Source organism: Aspergillus bombycis (assembly GCF_001792695.1).
Source record: "Aspergillus bombycis strain NRRL26010 chromosome Unknown contig00084, whole genome shotgun sequence".
Classification (NCBI taxonomy): Eukaryota; Fungi; Ascomycota; class Eurotiomycetes; order Eurotiales; family Aspergillaceae; genus Aspergillus; species Aspergillus bombycis.
Window position 1 is genome coordinate 1 of NW_019170086.1, and position 19,482 is coordinate 19,482.

Genomic DNA, 19,482 nt, shown 5'->3' on the forward strand with positions numbered 1-19,482 from the left:
GTGCGATTTCAGCTTCAGCGTGAAGGCGTGCTTCATGAGTCTCAGCGTGAGCATCTTTCTCGCGCTGGTGCTCTTGGATGGCAGGCTGCAAGCGAGCAACTTCAGCCTCCGCACGAAGACGCGCTTCGTGGGCTTCTGCATAATCATCTTTTTCATGCTGGAGCTCTTGCACAACGTTCTTCAAACGAGCAATTTCACTTTCCGCATGACGATGCGCCTCCTGGGTTTCGTTGTGTGCATCTTTCTCCCGCTGGTGTTCGTGCACGACCGTTTGCAACTGGGTAATCTCAGTTTCAGCGCGAAGGCGTGCCTCATGAGCTTCGGCAAGGGCATCTTTCTCGTGTTGAAGCTCTTTTACGACGGTTTGCAGACGAGACACCTCGGCATCTGCACGTGTGCGGGCTTCTTTTTCAGATGCGATGGCCTCCGAATTATCTTCTGGGATGGCCCGGTGTTGGTGATCTGACAATTCCCGGCGTGCAGCCTCTAGTTGCTCCATCGTGTGTTCCAGTACACCTTTGGACTGTTCCCCTTCTCGCTCAGCCAAGTCAAGCTCCTTACGCACACGAGACAACTGTTCGACCAGGTCGGCAATATGCGCATCGCGTTCCGCGTCAGATTTGGAGTTGAGCTCCCGCTGTTGTTGAATTTGAGTAGTAAGGATGCCCTTCTGCTCGAGCAGCCCTCCCAAGCGCTCATGGAGACCGTCGATCCCCTCGTTCAGGTATGAAAGGTGCTCCTCATGACTTCCATTAGATATAGCAGGTGGTGGTGGAAGGGTCCGCGAGCGCGGCAAGCCCGACTCGTTCACGATCTGGTATAGTCGAGAGTTGACCTCTGCTAGCTGTTGATCGCCCCCGTTGTCCATACTTCTAGTAGTGGCGGTGCTATTAGAGTGAATCGCGAGTGCGCCGAGCCCGTTTTCAATGTATGCCATGTAAGCCTCAATAGTATCAGTAGGGTTGAGCATGGAACCCTCTGCCGAGAGTTGTGGAACCGGGGCGAAGTCACTGCTGGGATTGGACTGTAGAATCATGTCATGCATCTGCCCACTTAATATCGCCAGTTTTTTCTCGGTATTTTGAATCGTATCGAGGCCGACTGTGGGTTGACTCAAATGAGCCAGAGGACCTGGCACTTGAGGCCCATGCCCGCTGAGTTCGTTTAGATGATCTGACGTTTTGTATAAGCTCCTATCGTCGAAGTCATCGATGCTACCACGGGGGTTATGGCTGGAGAGGCTCTCAGGGGTATTGGGCACGTTGTTCTTCGGATATTTCTTTAACCCTTTATGTGTCATCTGTAGGACGCCGGCAGTATGCTCCAGTAATCGTTTTTGAATCAACTGAACTCTGCTCTCCAGGTTCCAGACTTCCTGCGAAAGCTCCTCGCACTTCCGCGTGCTCACTGCTAACTCCCCATCCGTTTTGTCGAGCGTACTTGAAGCGCCATTGCGACCGAACATGCTCCTGTGACTCCGATTGGATTCGGGAGAACCCCCACATCATATTCCTCACTCGATCTGGAGCTCTTTGAATTATATAGCCGGCTGAGAGACATGGCTGCATCACGAAGTTTCGTCTCCAAAGCTAGTTTCCGTTTGGCAGCCTCCAAGCGACCCGAAAGGAACTTAGACTCTTTCTTCAGGCCTTCAACCTCCTCCAGAGACAGGACCTCATAATGAACACTGTCACCCATAGCGGTTTCGGTCAATAAATACATCGTCACGGGATCATTGCCGTTGAGTAAAGCCGAACTTCTTGGATGCGTCGTGTTCAACTATGGACGAGCGAAGGCGTCAGTAAATGGCGGGCTTGACATGGAGTTTAAGAACCACTTACTGGATTATAGCGCGGAGTTTCCACATTTTTCAGGTTGGGAGCGCCATGGTATCCGTCCATGAGACCCTTCGTTGGGGGAGGTTGTGGAGCGCCAAAGGAGGCGCCGGAAAAATGCCTTGGATCGCCATAGGACGATTGACTGGATCGTAGATCGAAACCACTCATTGCGAATACAAGTATGCAGATAAATCGGCAAGAGAGATTATGCGGGATGGACTAATGATAGAACGTCGTCGCAGAAAGAGTACTAGACAGTATACATCCTGAAGGGGGCACTCCGGGTTTATTGTTACAGGAGGTGGCCGAGATTGAAACAAGTGGTAGAGGGAGGCGAAGTGAAACAGAGTTTCCAGTCGAAGGAGGGACAGGAGCAAGGACAGGAATAAAACGAGATGAACCGGCGGAGTAATAAAGGGAGGAAAGGAAAGAAGGTTGGGGGAGACAAAGTTGAAAGTGAGGACGGAGTCGAGACGATCTGCAAACTAAAGAGTGTCGATGCTCAGCCGCCCAGCCAGTGGACACGAACCATTATGGGACGCTTTTTTAAATCTTCAGCGCCACTAGCGAAGGCAAGAAAAGAAGAAGAGGGAGGAGGGAAAAAAAAAAGCAATTTCGATAGATCCAATGCAATGCGAGTCAGCATTGGACATGGATGAACCATGAAGAAATTATTGGAGTTGTAATATTAGAAAATCAAATTTATAGCGAAGTGATGATAATGATCGCATTTCAACCATCACCTGTACTGGAGAGAGCAATGATTTACAAACCTGTGTCTTTTGCCTTCTCTTCTTCTTTTGTATTTTTCATTAGAACACTCCGAATGAGTGTGAGGAAGGTAACCCCGGCACAATTCCTGTCACCACCATCGAAAGTTGATAGAGACCGCGCAGGTCTCCGAGCAATCAGATTGATCTTCCATGCCCTACTGCAACCCTGATACCCAGAAAGTGATGTATAATGTCCGTTGGAGGCATGTTGGATTGGCTGTAGGTCAGTCAGTACCATCTGAAAGGCTGCTGTTAATATTCTCTGAGACTTTGCTAGGTAAATCGAACGAGCTTCGGATTCGGAAAGGATTAAAATAGTTCTTCGGAAATTGATCTGTGATGAGCCATGGATTGTGAAACACTTATTGCAATTAAAATCCGACTGGCGATACGGGACGATGATTGGACGGCCATACACTAAGTGCCTGAGACAATCTCCAATCCTTGGGATTAAATGCTCGAGTTCAATGGTTCAACTTTCCTTTCCATACTGGAAAATCCAATACAGTCCAAATCCATCAACAGGTCATGCTCCCTCATCATGTGATGGGGACTCACCTGACTAGAGATAGACAAGCAAAAGGTTACATTGAATTCTCTCTTGCCAGCTACTACGATGTACTCTGCTAGTATCTGCACCCAATTATCGGGCTTCTTTAATTTAAACGGATGCTCAAACCCCGCAGTCGATCTTCGGCCCTTAAGCCTCGGGTTGATTGAACCCCAATAATGGGGGACTGACTCGATACGACTGTTCTCAGTGCCCTAGCCCAGATACTAACCTAGGTTCGTTCTGATTATCTCTGGGGTACTTTTTACTAATGTTGAATTGTGCCACATGTGCGCTGTAACCCCCGTCGGGTCATTCCCAACGGCGTCCTCCGGTTCTTCAAGAATATCGACGTATATTTGACTACTAAAGATCACTTCCTTCCATCTTACAGAGCAGTTATGTTAAATAGAACTGACTAGCCTTCTCATAATGGCCTCCAAATCACAAGATGCACACCATACCTCAACCCCGTCGGATTTCCCACCCTCAGGGCCTGGATATAAGGTCTACAAGCGTCGTTTCTTGGGACTGGCCCAGTTGGTGTTGTTGAACATTGTGGTCAGCTGGGATGTATGTGATCCTTAATCTCGTAATCACCAGTGCGACTATACCGTAGCCTTTGCATAACAAACAGCAGCATGTTGGACTAAAATCTCATATCACAGTGGTTAACCTTCTCCTCCATATCCACCACTGCCTCTCAGCATTTTGGCGTCTCCGAAAGCGCAATCAACTGGATGAGTACAGGATATCTATTTGCCTTCTGTGCCGCTAGCCCGTACGTCTTCTTGCATCCGTATTCCACCATGACATGAAACTGACGATGTGTACCATATATGCCAGTGTCGTCATTTTCACGCTCAATAAAGGTGGCCCCAAACCAGCCATTATCGCCACGTCCACCCTCCTGTTAGTGGGGAATTGGGTTCGATATGCAGGCACAAAAGCCCGTGGAGGCATGTTTGGTGTTGCCATGTTCGGCCAGATCCTTATCGGTTTGGCTCAGCCGTTCTGTCTCAGCGCTCCCACACGGTACAGCGACCTATGGTTCTCGGACCAAGGGCGCACCAGTGCAACGGCCGTGGCCACATTAGCCAATCCATTGGGAGCAGCTCTGGGCCAGTTAATCGACTCCTTCTGGGCGACGAAGCCCAGCGAGGTTCCCGATATGGTTCTGTATATCTCAGTCATTGTAAGTGTAACCCCAAAAATGGAGGAGAAGCAAGACAAAAACACCAAGTCTATCCTGGAATGACCTGCTTTCTTCTAACAAGGGCCAATGTAAAACTACAGGCAACAATCGCCGCTATCCCCTCCTTTTTTCTCCCATCAAAACCCCCAACACCACCCAGTGCATCCTCATCGACAACCCGCACGCCTCTCCTCCCAGCAATGGCCCAACTTTTTAAGACGCTAGAGTTCTGGCTCATCCTCATCCCCTTCTCAGTTTATGTCGGCTTCTTCAACAGCGTCTCCTCCCTCCTCAACCAGATCCTCGCCCCCTATGCCTTCACCGAAACCGAAGCCGGAATCGCAGGCGGCATCCTCATCATCGTCGGTCTAATCAGCTCCGCTATCGTCTCCCCAATCACAGACCGCTGGAAACACTACCTGACCACTATCCGCATCCTAGTCCCCATCGTAGCAGTCTGCTACATCGGTCTGATCTTCGCCCCACCCAGCCCGGCGGGCATCGCCCCGGCCTACGTCGTCTGTGCCCTTCTCGGCGCCTCCTCCTTCGCCCTCCTCCCCGTCGTTCTGGAGTATCTCGTCGAGATCACGTATCCGTTCTCCCCCGAGATCGGGAGCACAATCTGCTGGACGGGCGGCCAGCTCCTCGGGGCCGTCTTCATTCTAGCCCAGGATGCACTCAAGTCAGGTCGTGACGCTGACCCGCCGGAGAACATGAGAAATGCGCTCATCTTCTCGGCTGTTATTGCTTGTGTTGCGGTGCCGTTTCCTATCTCGATTGGACTGTTTGGGAGGAATGTCAGACGTCGAAGATTGGATGTGGATAGAGGGGTTGATCTGGAGGGTCGTGAGTATACTGATACTGGTCTTGCGGGGAATGATACCTTTGCACCTGGGACTGAGTCGAAGTCTGGTTTTAAGTTTTGGTCCAGAAACAATAGTTAGCAGAACGTAGCTTCCTGGGTTAACCCAGACTTTTTTTGGTTTTAGCGGTTGTTGTTGTTCGTACTTAGGAGATATGTATATAACTGTCATGTATATGGCCCAGGATTGGAGGGCCCCAACGGGAAAGAGTACGCGTGGCATAAACCTACTAGTGCAAGCCCGTCTCTGGCAAGACCCAGTGGGAACCGGAGGTAGCAGCAGCAGTCTAAGAGACAAATGCCATTCGTTCTAAACACAAGGAAAATTAAGAAGCACAGTTCACAAACAGGCAAATACCCAGCTATCTGTACATACACAGCGAAGGACGTCATTCCCCCATCCTCCGCCACAAATCCCACATTGGAGAGGAGTCTATTCCCATTCTATGCGAGACACTTTAGGCCGACAAGCGGAAACAGCCAGCCGTCATGACGTTTTTTATTCTGTGAGTTCCCTCCACAGCTCCCCCTTCGTATCTCATCCGGATGGTCCATACATGATGCGCCATCGTTAAACTCGTTGCCATTGAACCATAAGAGAAACGTGGCGGGAATTGTCCCGGGGCGAGACGCTTATTTGAGGGACTTCCAGAGCTTGGGGGCGGCGCACTCGGAAGCGCAGTGGGCAAGGTGGAAGACTGGAGCAGGGGATGTCAGTTTCGTTATAATAATTACTTTTGAGGCATTTGACATGCGTGGACATGTATGGTTGGCACAGCCGGCAAAGTAAAAGTCCTAAGGTAATAGAGAATAGAGAAGAAGTCACTTACACTCCTCAACACAGTCCTCCTTGGGGCCCTTGTAGTCGGCGTCCTCCTGCTGCTGAGTGACACGCTCGACACACTCATCGAAGTGGTGCTTGTATGGGGCGCACTGAGCGGAGTTGGCACATTCTAATACCGTCAACGTTAGTCACCGCAAATACGAGACATGAAATTATGATGACAAAAGCTGGTTTTGTGTCAAAGACATGTGCGATGCGGACAAATGGAAATCGGGCATATATTGGCCGAATCGTGCCATTGCCGCGCAACATGATCTAACGATGCGAAGATGAAGACGCGAGATCTAATCTGAACAAGCGACTCACCCTCCTCGAGCTGGGGCTTGATGTCCTCAGGCTCCTCTTCTTCTTCCTCTTCCTCTTCTTCCTCTTCTTCCTCCTCCTCCTGCTCGGGCTCCTCCTCAGCAGGCTCCTCAGGAGTCTCCTCAGCGGACTCCTCGGCCTTCTCGGCGGTCTCTTCGCTAGTCGACTCCTCGGTCACAGCGGGCTTCTCCTCGGTCTCCTGGCTGCTGGGCTGCTCAACGTTCTCAGCGGGAGCCTCAGCCTGGGCCTCGGGGAGGCTGAAGGAGGACATGATGTCGGAGAAAAAGTCGGAGATACCCATCTTGATGTGTGTGGAAGTATCAATTGAGGGGATTGGAGGGCCGGGGTTCCAAAATGTGGCGGGTACAAGCGGCAGCGACGAGCGAGGTTGATGAGGTTGATGGTTTTACGAAGCTTTGGCTCTGCCGTCCAGGAAAATCGGAACAGTCCGGCCGCCGGCGAATGTTCAATTATCGCACACGTGATTGGCTGACGCTTCGGTAGGGGATTGACCAATGCAGTAATGCTATTTTTAAGAAATAACAATCTGATACTGAGTCTTTCTAGTTGCTACAAATGACTAAAGTTGTTTATCTGTTAATATATGTCTTAAATATAGGTTCTCTGATCCTAGTTGGAAAAAAAAAAGCCAATGGTGTTTGAACACGCTAGGTACCAGATCGAGCCTTTAGCAATAGCAAACAATAGATGTGCTGTACAAGAACCGGTTGGTGATAGTCATTATAATATAATAGCTTCGCGCTTTGCGCTCCACTATAATTCATTGAAATAGAAAACGAGAAAAGGAAAGAGAGATGAGATATATCAAAGCAAAATGCGTCTATTTAGGTCCAGGGATTAATATTCTTTCTCAGCTAGCACGACGTAACCTTTCTTCGAGCTCATCAGCGACACTCTGCTGCTGAACTTCTTCGTAGCCTGGCGGCGGTCCCATTGGACACGATTCTGAAGTAGCACGGCTGTCCTGAGAGTTTAATGAAGGATGCTGATTGTCATGGTTAGCGCCAGTCGACTCATGTACTGGGCCGGAGTAAGCAGGCAATTGGTCCAGATGAACAGTAGACATATCAACATTCCCAACACCTCGGTTTTGTCGAGTGTTCTCAAGAGCCACTCGTAGGCGTTCTTTGATCTCTTCGAATTTGTTGTGATAATCGAACGCGCCTCCCTCCTTGAAGGTCACTTTCAACAGTAATGCTGGCAATGATGAGGGTATTCCTCCACCAGGTACCGGCTGAACAAGAGACTGCCACACATTTGCACCAAAAAGGGGGGCTGATACATGAGTATCATGCATGTGAAGAAGAGGTGCAGAGAATGATTGGAAGTCATTGGACTTCTTGGCAGGTATATATACGACCTAAATGAAGTTATACTGTAAGCTCAGGCAAAGATGTGCAAGAGGCTACCAAAAATTATGCCGAAAGAGGAACCGATATGAGGGGAAAGTACCCGATGATTTGTGAGATAAATTCGGCCTGAATCACTTTGCAATGATATAGAATCCTTGCCTTTATATGAGTCGAGTGGTTTCAGAGAAAGGCAAGTGCGAGGTGGGGACGTATATATCAAATGCTCATGAGGAAGACGGACAAAGCCTTCGTGCTCATGTAGCATCACCCAGCTGCTCGGCAGAGTAGGTTAGAATCAATCCCATATATTATCATATTCCTTCACCTCTCGGAATTGGGCAGTAACGATATAGGGACAGTTGCCCATAAGGACTAAAAAAGTGGGGGCTGAAGCCAAGTGGGAAAAGATAAAGGAAAATAAATTTGTATAAGGTCATGCCAGATACATGCCCGGAGGTCAAGAATATCTGGGAGCGAGAAGTATGCACCAACAACGACGAAGGCTTATGGAAGTTGTGAGGGGTCATTCACATACTTGATCGACATCTTTACCCAATCCGCTCCGTTAGCAAGTCCAGTATGTAACCAGTAGCGCCTTAACCACGGAATACCGTGCAAAGTGTAGGAGACTGATCGTCACCGATTCTGATTAATATCGGTTGAGAACTAGTGGCCTGCAGGTTAGGCTAGGGTGGTGCAGACAATATATCCTGACAATTGATATCGTTGAAACTCTGAATCGGCAAAAGGGCGAGACGTTGGTCGACGCGGCCTGTTGGATACTGATTGATAAAGAAAAAGAAAATTGGCCAGGAAGATGACACTAGTGGGTATAGCTAGTCAATCCGTAGTAGACCCTAGCAACTCGTAAGGGTATATCAATTCAGGTACTCGGTGGATTTTGGATTAGACCCGCTTAACGTTGGCAATCGCCACGCTGCAACGTGGAGCAGCGGATGTATGTAGGAATGGGAAGTGGATCGCCAAACGTCTGTCGTCGGTTTGGGGTGACAGCAAAAAAAGAAAAAAATAAAAATAAAAATAAAAAAAAATAAAATTTCAAAGTTAGTCCGTTGAGTATAATCTACTTTAGACTTGGGGGTAGTGATACTAGTGACGGTGATAAGGATGTGAAAAAAGAGTTGGGGTTACTTTTTTCTCCTCCGCGGGGCTGATGTCAGGCGGAGAAACCCAGGGGGAAAAAAAAAAAAAAAAAGGAGATGGAAGAGGCTCTCGGAACCCAAGACCATACAGCGATGTTCATACTTTAGTAGTATCCCAGAACTATTTACCATGGTAACTATGGAAATCCGTCATGCAATTTTAAGGCACAGATTAGATCTCACTTGAATACCTTATAATATACCCCATACAACCTAATGCGCATTCTCATCGTCAATCTGTTTAGAACTGTCTACGATCAGGTCGTGACTAACCTAACCTCCATGGATATTATGCCACCGAGGGCAGGACCTTAAGGTCGTACGCCTATCAACTGGAATGTATTCTACTTTTTTGAGTACGTAGGTAATTATTTACAAGTGGACGGAACTGGAGATCAGAATGTTCTAGGCTTGATGACTGTACAGATGGACTCCTGACTCGAGGTAGCTACTATAGGCTATTATTGAGATATTGTTTCATCCCGAGCATAGAACATAGAACCAAGAAAAGAAAAGAAAAGAAAAGAATTGGGACATACTACTAGTATTTACTTTACCACTTCGACTTATATACTCCGAATACTCCTACAACCGAGTAATGAAGTGATTTCTTGAGAACAAATGAGGTTTCTCGACCCTTACCCCACAAGTTCCGTGAAGTCGACTCATGTTCCGTGGTTATGTATAGATTCCGCTAATACTTATACCAGATCTTCCTAGCAATTGAGCACACCTTCTACAACCGGTGCAGCTCCTGTATGTGCTACTACTAATTCCCTGACTTCCTATGGGTGATATTCGGGATATATTCCTGTGGTGTGACCTGGTACATGTACAAGTTAACCCATCAATTGGTTCGTGGTTCTAGAACCTGCTACGCGGAAATGACATAAACTTTCCTTTAGCTTTACTGTTCTGACATCTAACTGGAGTTGCGGTCGGACCGTTTAAATTACAATGGGTTTACCTCACTTTCTCCCCCACCCACCACACCCAGCATTTACTAGTACTCTCCGGAGTACTCCAGTTCCATGTCATCCATGGAGCCAAGGCCTCTGTCACATGGCTCTGGTTGAACTCTCAACTTTTCTTCCCCCCCAACAAAGTGTTCCTCTGGACACATGAACAGACTTGAACCCAACCTGCGCAATCAGTCCGGAAGGGTTCGGTACACTGTGAAAACCCCAGGTAGACAGTCGGCCTCTCCATTGCTCATGATCTCTTGAAAACTAACTTCATTGGGTTTGTGTCATAGATAGGCTGGTAGTAGTTTATGTCTCGCTCGATCGCAATCACGCGCGCTCGCCATATTATCAAAATATAGCACCACTGAGCTATAAAAACCTACCTGACCTTTGCTTCTAGCCCACCGGGGTATCGGCCTTTCCTCTCAGCCGTTAGGATTATCACCAAACCCTCTAACAGAATCATGGTAAAGCAACCGTATATCCCACCGTTGATCGGGTGGCTGTATGACCTGGTTCTATGGCTTTTTTCCGTTCTCGTAGACCTCTTCTTTCGGGAGGTGCATCCGCGCGGCTCCTGGAAAATACCTAGAAAAGGCCCAATGATCTTAGTTGCAGCTCCTCATGCGAACCAGGTAGGACTGTTTGGTCAATGTCGCTTTAGACTGCGGTGTGCAAGCTGGCTAATTATTTGGCGCTATTAGTTTGTGGATTCGTTGATCCTGATGCGTGTAATGCGCAGTGAAGCTCGCCGCCGGATTTCATGGCTCATCGCAGAAAAGTCGTTTCGTCGCAAATTCATCGGCTTGTTGGCCAGGTCTATAGGCACTGTACCTGTGGCCAGAGCAATGGACAATATGAAACAGGGCAAGGGCACAATTTATATGCCCGATCCTATCAACCAGCCTACTTTGATTCGCGGGGTAGACACCGATTTCGAAGGACCAGGTTTTGAGAAGGACGGAACAATAGCTCTCCCTACCATCAATGGCACTTCACATAATGCGACTATCGCTGAAATCCGCGGGCCAGCAGAGTTAATCATAAAGAAGCCGTTCAAAGCTAAGGATCCACTCTATCAGCTTACTGGGAGGAAAGACATCATGGACGATGGGCAAATCATTGGGGATGCGTTAGATACGGACCCCAAATTTAAAGGCTCAAAATTCAAGGTGTCCCCTCATGTGGACCAGACAGCTGTATATGAAGCAGTATTTGCTAGACTTAATGCTGGAGGATGTGTTGGTATTTTCCCCGAGGGTGGTAGTCATGATCGTACAAACTTGCTTCCGTTAAAAGGTATTTCTATGTATTCGACCCTGCGAACCTTGACCCTTGTCTAACCCTGCTTAGCTGGTGTTGCTTTGATGGCTCTTGGTACGTTGGCAGATAATCCCGATTGTGGCTTGAAGATTGTGCCCTGTGGAATGAATTATTTCCACGCCCATAAGTTCCGCTCGCGTGCAGTTATTGAGTTCGGAAATCCCATCGAAATCCCACGGGAGATAGTCGAGCAATTTAAAAGAGGAGAGAAAAGAGAAGCCGTTGGTGCTCTCTTGGACACCATATATCAGGGTCTGGTTGCGGTTACTGTGACGAGTCCTGACTACGAGACGTTAATGGTGGGTGGTTATCTGCTCAAGTTATGATATCTGCCGCTAACGAATCCTTAGGTTATTCAAGCTGCCCGTCGCCTGTACAATACCAAAGGGAAGAAGCTCCCGCTCCCCATGGTTGTTGAACTCAACCGACGTCTTGTGAAAGGATATACGCATTTTAAAGACGACCCGCGAATTGTGCATCTGCGAAAGTCTATTGCAGAGTATAACCGAGAGTTACGTCTTCTGGGAATACGCGACCATCAGGTTGGATATGCGAGGTTTTCATTCATCAAAGTCATTTTCACTTTGATCTCTCGCCTAATCAAGTTATCTCTTCTTACGATTGGAACACTACCTGGCTTGCTCCTCTTCACCCCTGTCTTTATTACAACCAAGGTCATCTCCAAACAGAAATCTCAAGAGGCATTAGCTGCCTCTACAGTCAAGCTACAGGGGCGGGATGTTATGGCAACCTGGAAACTCCTCGTTGCCCTTGCGTTTGCCCCAGCTCTCTACGCGTTCTATACGGTGGTTTTCACCATATGGGCCTACCATAATCGGATTCAAAACACTGTCCCAGAATGGATGCCGCTGTGGCTGATTGTGCCCATTGGCATGGTTCTGTTCCCTACTATCACTTTTGCGGCCCTTCGTATCGGAGAGGTTGGCATGGATATACTGAAATCCCTGAGGCCACTCGTGTTGTCCTTGAATCCGTCCTCTGCCAACTCGCTGGTGAAACTTCGTCAGAAGCGTGCAGCCCTTGCCCAACAAGTCACAGATGCCATCAACACATTGGGACCGGAACTGTTCCCTGACTTTGATGCTGCGAGGATCGTCACCGATCCTTTCCGCGAGATCAATAAGCCGGCTGAAAAGGCCGATGGGGAGCCTGCCCCGGCTCCAGAGATTCGGAGAACTACCACTACAGATTTTGAGCGAGGCTCCATCTCACAAGAGCCTCTTCCCCGGAATGAGTCATTCCATAACCTTGCAAACATCGGCTTCTTCTCCACCCGGCCCTCAAGCCGTAGTCGCAGCCGTAGTAGCTCATTTGGAGGTCGGCCTGGTTCTTCTGGACAACAACTGAGGCCACTTAGCCAGCTTACCTCAAGTGATGGCTTTGAGCAAGTTAGTTCAAAGATCCGAGACGCCATGCGGCAGCGCGGTGAAGAGCGCCGGCGCCGGCACAGCGAAGACAGCAATAGCTGGGACATGGCTAGCTCTGGTCCAGGGACACCTTACAGCGAAGAGAGCCGGAAGGATATCTGACGTAGCAGATACGTCTGCTTCCGACCAGTCTTTATCTGTTCAGCTTACCGTATGGTGGTGGCGGTGTTTTGGCGTTTTGTTCTCGTATCTGACTTTTGGGCGCTCCTTGACAAGGGAAGAGTTAATAGCTGAATACCCACTATTTGAAATGTAGAAAGCGTCGACACTTGAGTAAATATAAAAAATTGATTTGGTTTGTTTCTTGACTATACCAGTTCTGATCTCCTCGATCCTCGGTCAACATGGGCGGGAAGGTTTGTTTCCGTACTGTAACTCCGGTGTAATTTACACGTGGAGATGGAATTCCGACCCCCCAGGGTGGTTGAAGGTTACGTCTCCCAAATCACCAAGTGTCCCTTCCTTCCTGTTTGCTTGAGCACACTCTCGCTGCCTTCAATTGATCTTCCGAATTCATTGGCTCGGGGACTTACCGCTCGGTTGTCTCTATCACGCACTGTTCGCCTTTGCCAACCAAAATTAGAACAACTTTGCATGCAGTGAAAGGAAACAGTGTAGCCTGATGAACACAGCCTTACAATAGAGGATCTCCCTCTCGCGCCGTCTCTAGTTAAAACGGTGGATTCTGGGATCCGAGAGACCTGTCGTCACTCAATCTTATCCTTTAGATCGTTCGCTTTTGGCTCCTGACAACTATCGCCTTCGTCCTTCGCAACGCCCCTCGCCACAGTTTTCTTCGTTTGCCCCATTAGCTCCCAAGGTCTTTGCTAGTTCCTCCTCATTTTTGTATCGACCAAAATGGCGACGTCAATGCACCTTTCAAAACTTCGGAAATGGTTCCTTGCATCTCCGCCCATCGAGATGGCTATATCGAAACTCCGAGAGCTGCTGATTGGAGCAATTAAGCAGGGGCCAGTTCCACAACATATCGCGTTCGTGATGGATGGAAACCGAAGGTTTGCAAGGACACACGGGATTGAGACAGTGGAGGGACACAATCTGGGATTTGAGGCGCTGGCAAGGGTAAGCACTGATCTTCTTTTTTATCATCTTATTCTTCTAGTTCCCTTCCGCTCTTCTAGATTCGGCCATTGTCTAGCTGGTCTTCTATATCAAACGGTCCCTTGCGTTCTCCGAACATACTGTCCCGCGGCTATATTCTAGATGCATGATGATACAGATACTAATGGCACCCACAAATAGATTCTTGAGGTCTGCTACAGAAGTGGAGTCAAAGTTGTCACAATCTACGCATTTAGTATCGAAAATTTCAAACGCTCCAAGTTCGAGGTGGATGCTCTGATGGAAATGGCTAGAGTGAAGTTGTCACAGATGGCCCAGCATGGAGAGATACTTGATCGATATGGCGCAAAGGTCCGGGTGTTGGGTCGGTTGGATTTGCTCAGGCCTGACGTCCTCAAAGCGGTGAATCGGGCGATGGAGATGACGAGTGCCAACGGCGACCGGGTCCTCAACATCTGTTTCCCATACACATCGCGCGACGAAATCACCAGTGCTATCCGTGACACCGTGGCAGATTACAGGCAACCATTAAGACCGCGCTCCTCATCCCTACGAACGCCGTTTTCCGAGAGTCATATTGCGCTTAATATCCAAGCACGGAACCAAACTACAAAGACCGAGGATACAAGTAGCGATATTGAATCTACTTCCGAATCCTCGTCCCAGGGAGAAGAAGGAGCTGCGAAACACGATCGTCCAAATACGGTCTACGAGACCGGTTCTGCCTTCTCATCATCTACGACCCTCGATCTCGCTGGCCACCAGGATAGTATGAATATGAAGAAAGCAACCCAGGGAGCTAGCGCCGAGCCGGAAACACCAGCTTTCTTGTCACCAGAGACGATCACGCGGCAAACCTTATCAGATCATCTACACACGAAGGACAACCCTCCCCTGGACTTGCTGATCCGCACGTCTGGAGTGGAGCGTCTTAGCGACTTTATGCTCTGGCAATGTGAGGAGGACACGGATATTGTTTTTCTGGACGTTCTTTGGCCTGAATTCGATCTATGGCACTTCCTGCCAGTTCTGCTGGGGTGGCAAAGAAGGGTTTCGAAGTCGAGGAAGAATCCGGATGCGGAAGGCGACTTCGATGGCGACGCTGCCGGATCATCTGAAAACGGTTTGAGCGACCAAGTCTTGAGCCCAAGTACAAAGGTCAAGGACTTGTAAAGCACCAACTGTATCACCCCTGGCCTGGGGAATCCAGGCCCGGGAAGCATTGGAACATACGGAGTTTGGAGTTCGCTCCTTTGGTACTGATTGTTAGACTGATATCCATGTCTCAAGTTTTTGTCATTCATTACCCACCGCTGCATTTTCTTCTGGGGAAGCGCATACATACATAATATAAAGATAGAGCCAATCCACATCACTCTAATGCGATAAGCACATACTTTTAGTTAATATGATAATCCACACCTCCGATACCGCCCGTCCCCAGGTGGACCCACGTGACTGAGTCATCACACAACTGCCGGCGGGGAAGACCAACAAGATAACTGACTCTTTCTTTTCCTTCTCAGTCGTTTGACACATACTACTCATATTCCTCCCTCCAATTGTCACAATGCCTGGTCAGGTCGCTGGTTCCAAGGTTCTCCTTCTGGGCTCGGGTTTCGGTCAGTCTCCCATCGCATTGGCCTCCTTTCATATATCTATGATTCCCGAACTATGAGGAGCCCCGCATTGAGCTCAATGACTAACTGAATCTTAGTTACCAAGCCCACCGTTGAGGTTCTGAGCAAGGCCAATGTTCACGTCACTGTCGGTATGTACCATTGACGCTTCCATTCACTCGGACCTCTCTCCTCTCTAGATCTTCATCATTACCCAACTGTCGCATCGGCGGATGGGAGACCTTGGCACACCATCCTCTCTGATCAAGCCCCAACCGACACCTTAAAAGTTATATGATCTCTAATTATCTGGTTTCGATACTGCATTATAGCGTGCCGTACCCTCGAAAGCGCCCAAAAGCTCGCTGAGGGCTTCAAGAACACCACAGCCATTGCCTTGGATGTCAACGATGCCAACGCTCTCGACAAGGCTCTCGAGCAGGTCGACCTTGCTATCTCCTTGATCCCTTACACTTTCCATGCCCTTGTTATCAAGTCCGCTATCCGTACTAAGAAGCATGTTGTTACTACTTCTTACGTCTCTCCCGCAATGCTTGAGTTGGACGAGGAGTGCAAGAAGGCCGGTATCACAGTCATGAACGAGATTGGCTTGGATCCTGTACGTACTCTCGGACGGGGGACATTTATGCATTAGCTCACAGACTTGACTAACTTGCAATTAGGGTATTGACCACTTGTATGCCGTCAAGACTATTGACGAGGTAAGTTTCATTTGAATATACTATCAGGGGATTCCATAGAACTACTGCTAAAACATTGGAACAACAGGTCCACAAGGAGGGTGGTAAGATCACCTCCTTCCTCTCCTACTGTGGTGGCCTCCCCGCTCCTGAGTGCTCCAACAACCCTCTGGGCTACAAGTTCTCCTGGTCCAGCCGTGGTGTCCTTCTTGCTCTCCGTAATGCCGCCAAGTTCTACAAGGACGGTCAGGAAGTCAGCGTCGCCGGTCCCGACCTCATGGCTACCGCCAAGCCCTACTACATCTACCCTGGCTTTGCCTTTGTTGCGTACCCCAACCGTGACTCGACTCCCTACAGCGAGCGCTACAACATTCCCGAAGCCCAGACCATCGTCCGTGGTACTCTTCGCTACCAGGGCTTCCCTGAGATGATCAAGGTGTTGGTCGACATCGGCTTCCTGAGCGACGAGCCCGCCGGCTTCCTCAACTCCCCCATCGCCTGGAAGGACGCCACCAAGCAGATCCTGGGCGCTACGACGGCTACCGAGAAGGACCTCGAATGGGCCATCGCCTCCAAGACCTCCTTCGCGAACAACGAGGAGCGCAACCGCCTTATCGCGGGTCTCCGCTGGATCGGCATCTTCTCTGATGAGCAGATCATCCCCCGCGGTAACCCTCTCGATACCCTCTGTGCCACTCTCGAGAAGAAGATGCAGTACGGTCCCGAAGAACGTGACATGGTTATGCTGCAGCACAAGTTCGAGATCGAGCACAAGGATGGCTCCAAGGAGACACGCACTAGCACCATGTGCGAGTATGGTGTGATCGGTGGTTACTCTGCTATGGCTAAGACTGTCGGTGTTCCCTGTGGTGTTGCTGTCCAGCTGGTGCTTGATGGCACTATCAACAAGAAAGTACGTTCTTTATTTAAATCCCAGCTGTGTGCCCGCGTGAGATGAAGGCTTAACTAACGATTTGTTCTTAGGGTGTTATTGCTCCCATGACCTGGGACATCTGTGCTCCCCTAATTAAGACTCTCAAGGAGGAGTACGGCATTGAGATGATTGAAAAGACTTTGTAAACTCGCTGTTTATACGAATGAACTGTTTTTAACGATCTAAAATGTTTATAAATGGTTAGAGAAATATTCAACAGGGTTAAGGAAAACTTGATTTATCGTAAATAAGTGTGATTATCGATATAGTGTGTACTCAACTGTGGGTTTTCGTTATTGATTCGTTTTACATTGATCTAATCATGGAATTCTATCGTGGAATCGTCGAACCATACCCTCAGATGCAAGAGGGGAAGGTGTATCACAAAAGGCACAGATGTGAGGTACAGAGTGTCTGCTTTCCAAGAACGCTATTCAGTCGATCCAAAACATTGACACGCCAGCCTCTACAGGACGCGTTCATCGCAGACAGCATCAGGTCATCTGTACACCCCAAATCGGCGTTCGAATCGTCAAGCTTCCAAAGACGGGCGCACGAGATTAGAGGATAGTGCCAAACCTATAGCAAAAAGAAGTACGAAGAGCGAGATCAGCAATTGCCTCCAGAAGTGGAAACGAGAACTGGGAGCCATGGTAAGGAAGATTTGGCTACGAAACAATGCACGGAGGGGGAACATACCCAAAAGTCTGCTTGATACTGCGAACATAGTACATTTCCCAGTTCTGCTTGGTGACATCCTCCTGGCCAACTGGGACTCCAGTCCAAGATACACGCATTTGGGTGACACCGTCGACATCGTTCTGGTCAAAGTTGATCTCAAGGGAGCTGAAGTGGCCCTCGGGCCACTGGGCCAATCGCCACTTCTGCACGATCTGAGTCGGCTTCTCCAGCTTAGTATATTCTCCGGTGACGTTGCCATCAAAGATGGCGAACTTTCCGCCAACCTGGGCACCTTCAAATTGACGAGGCGCTCCGCGGGTGAAAGCGGCAATGCGCTGGGGGTCTGTAAAGGTGTTGTACAATTCCTCGGCGGTGGTGCGGAACTCGTCCGAGGCAACCACGGTAGTAGTGTTGACAGCAACCTTGCTGCCGGTAGTAGTAGTGGTCGTCTTGGGGGCAGGAGTGTCCTTTTTAGTCTGCGGATGATAGGCTGGGGCGGTGAAACCCTTAGATGGGTTCTCACCGGGGGCATGCTGGATATCCTTGCCATGCTCGGTGATCAGGGAGGGTGCAAGTTTAGCCAACTCCTGTCTGAGTTGAGGCAGAAGCTTCGACCGCACGAGGTCCTTCACCGGCTGCTTGGAAGAGGATTCAGAGTAGATGTCAATCTCAAACTACACCAGACCGGAGGTGTCAGCACTACCATCCCCAGTTGGCCGTCTCGGAGAGGGAGAAAGGGAACATACAACATACTCGTCTTCCTCTGTGTCGTGGGCAACCTCGGGGATGGTGATAGTACCGCTAACAGACTCCTCGTCCTTGGTCTTACCTGTCCAGGAAATTTAGTTGTGCCCCGGACAAGGGAAGCACACAATACGTTCACGAACCTTCATACTCTAACTGTACTTTGACATCGAACAAGGTGATGACCTTGCCTTTTCTCTGGCTGACGTCTACGTCGCCATCCATAGACAGGAGGTTGGAGATCTTGGCGGTGACACCATTGTCTTCGGCGGAAAGCACACAGAGCTTCTCCTTCAGGTAATCCTTGGCCCATCCGGAGGCATCCTTATTCACCCAGTGCCAGTTGTTGGGGTTGTGCAGAACCATGATGTTGGTATTTTAAATAAATTTATTATGAACTGCTAGTGGGTCTTGATGTAAAGATAAAAAAAAAAAATCTTCTCTATTGCAGTGTTGACAAAAGACACCCAACCCCGAATGGATGGATGGGAGGCCTTTCCTTTAAGACTGTTCCAATGCTAGGTTCTGCAAGATCCAAGTCAGTATATCTAGTCTGAGGAATCAATTGATGCATACAAGACGAGGTGCATAAGATATTTCTCAGTGATCACGGGTAGCGTCCCCGGACCGGGAGCTAATCAACACAAAAGATGAATCGAAATCCATCTTTTCTCTGACTGGTGCCAGCTATATAATCTCATCATCGAGGGGCAGACCATATCCAACGGCGGGGCAGTTGGATGAGGTTTTGTGGGTTGGGGGGAAAAGTCTGCATTGGTGGGGAGGGGATGAAGAAAAGAGAAGTTGGGGTACTCACAGTTTTACGACAAGACGTCTCAAATCAAAGACGCTGCAAAAAGTAGATCAACCAGGTCCAATGCGGTAGAGAAGGGAACAAGAGGAAGGGAAGTACCGCGGTGGAGTTGGGGGGAACCAGAGTTTACTTAAATAATACAGTGTATCCCCTCAACCGAAGTTGAAGGCGAAAGAGAAAAAAGGGATTCGGAAGGAAAGCTCTAGAAGGTAACCATGGTCACGTGGGAGCTAGTCTTGAGCGAGTGGGCGGAATGCATAAAATTGGTA

General features: G+C 49.0%; 8 protein-coding genes across 8 annotated transcripts; 4 read left to right on the forward strand and 4 right to left on the reverse strand.

Moving 5' to 3' along the window:
• Positions 1-41: 41 nt before the first annotated feature.
• ABOM_008936 (involucrin repeat protein) lies at positions 42-2,006 on the reverse strand (the record flags this gene model as incomplete). Its single annotated transcript, XM_022536064.1, has 4 exons — positions 42-64; positions 115-1,375; positions 1,441-1,779; positions 1,842-2,006. The coding sequence occupies 4 exons, from the start codon at positions 2,004-2,006 to the stop codon at positions 42-44; spliced, it is 1,788 nt and encodes a 595-aa protein (XP_022386414.1).
• Positions 2,007-3,575: 1,569 nt separating this feature from the next.
• Positions 3,576-5,300, forward strand: ABOM_008937 (putative cell surface receptor/MFS transporter (FLVCR); the record flags this gene model as incomplete). The annotated part of the gene is made up of 4 exons (XM_022536065.1): positions 3,576-3,734; positions 3,830-3,960; positions 4,008-4,356; positions 4,458-5,300. Coding segments are annotated over 4 exons (1,482 nt in total), but the record flags the coding sequence as incomplete, so codon positions are not given.
• A 551-nt stretch (positions 5,301-5,851) lies between these two features.
• ABOM_008938 (cytochrome b-c1 complex subunit 6 family protein) lies at positions 5,852-6,666 on the reverse strand (the record flags this gene model as incomplete). Its single annotated transcript, XM_022536066.1, has 3 exons — positions 5,852-5,916; positions 6,049-6,171; positions 6,369-6,666. The coding sequence occupies 3 exons, from the start codon at positions 6,664-6,666 to the stop codon at positions 5,852-5,854; spliced, it is 486 nt and encodes a 161-aa protein (XP_022386411.1).
• Positions 6,667-7,236: 570 nt separating this feature from the next.
• ABOM_008939 (uncharacterized protein) lies at positions 7,237-7,683 on the reverse strand (the record flags this gene model as incomplete). The annotated part of the gene is made up of 1 exon (XM_022536067.1): positions 7,237-7,683. The coding sequence occupies one exon, from the start codon at positions 7,681-7,683 to the stop codon at positions 7,237-7,239; it is 447 nt and encodes a 148-aa protein (XP_022386410.1).
• Positions 7,684-10,330: 2,647 nt separating this feature from the next.
• Positions 10,331-12,739, forward strand: ABOM_008940 (putative glycerol-3-phosphate acyltransferase Sct1; the record flags this gene model as incomplete). Its single annotated transcript, XM_022536068.1, has 4 exons — positions 10,331-10,501; positions 10,571-11,165; positions 11,220-11,488; positions 11,540-12,739. The coding sequence occupies 4 exons, from the start codon at positions 10,331-10,333 to the stop codon at positions 12,737-12,739; spliced, it is 2,235 nt and encodes a 744-aa protein (XP_022386433.1).
• A 756-nt stretch (positions 12,740-13,495) lies between these two features.
• ABOM_008941 (undecaprenyl diphosphate synthase family protein) lies at positions 13,496-14,893 on the forward strand (the record flags this gene model as incomplete). Its single annotated transcript, XM_022536069.1, has 2 exons — positions 13,496-13,720; positions 13,901-14,893. 2 exons carry the CDS (start codon positions 13,496-13,498, stop codon positions 14,891-14,893), a joined length of 1,218 nt encoding a protein of 405 aa, XP_022386434.1.
• A 397-nt stretch (positions 14,894-15,290) lies between these two features.
• Positions 15,291-17,120, forward strand: lys9 (saccharopine dehydrogenase (NADP+, L-glutamate-forming); the record flags this gene model as incomplete). The annotated part of the gene is made up of 6 exons (XM_022536070.1): positions 15,291-15,342; positions 15,438-15,491; positions 15,672-15,958; positions 16,023-16,061; positions 16,129-16,953; positions 17,025-17,120. 6 exons carry the CDS (start codon positions 15,291-15,293, stop codon positions 17,118-17,120), a joined length of 1,353 nt encoding a protein of 450 aa, XP_022386431.1.
• Positions 17,121-17,642: 522 nt separating this feature from the next.
• ABOM_008943 (AHA1 family protein) lies at positions 17,643-18,765 on the reverse strand (the record flags this gene model as incomplete). Its single annotated transcript, XM_022536071.1, has 3 exons — positions 17,643-18,329; positions 18,402-18,484; positions 18,543-18,765. 3 exons carry the CDS (start codon positions 18,763-18,765, stop codon positions 17,643-17,645), a joined length of 993 nt encoding a protein of 330 aa, XP_022386432.1.
• Between the last annotated feature and the right edge of the window lie 717 nt (positions 18,766-19,482).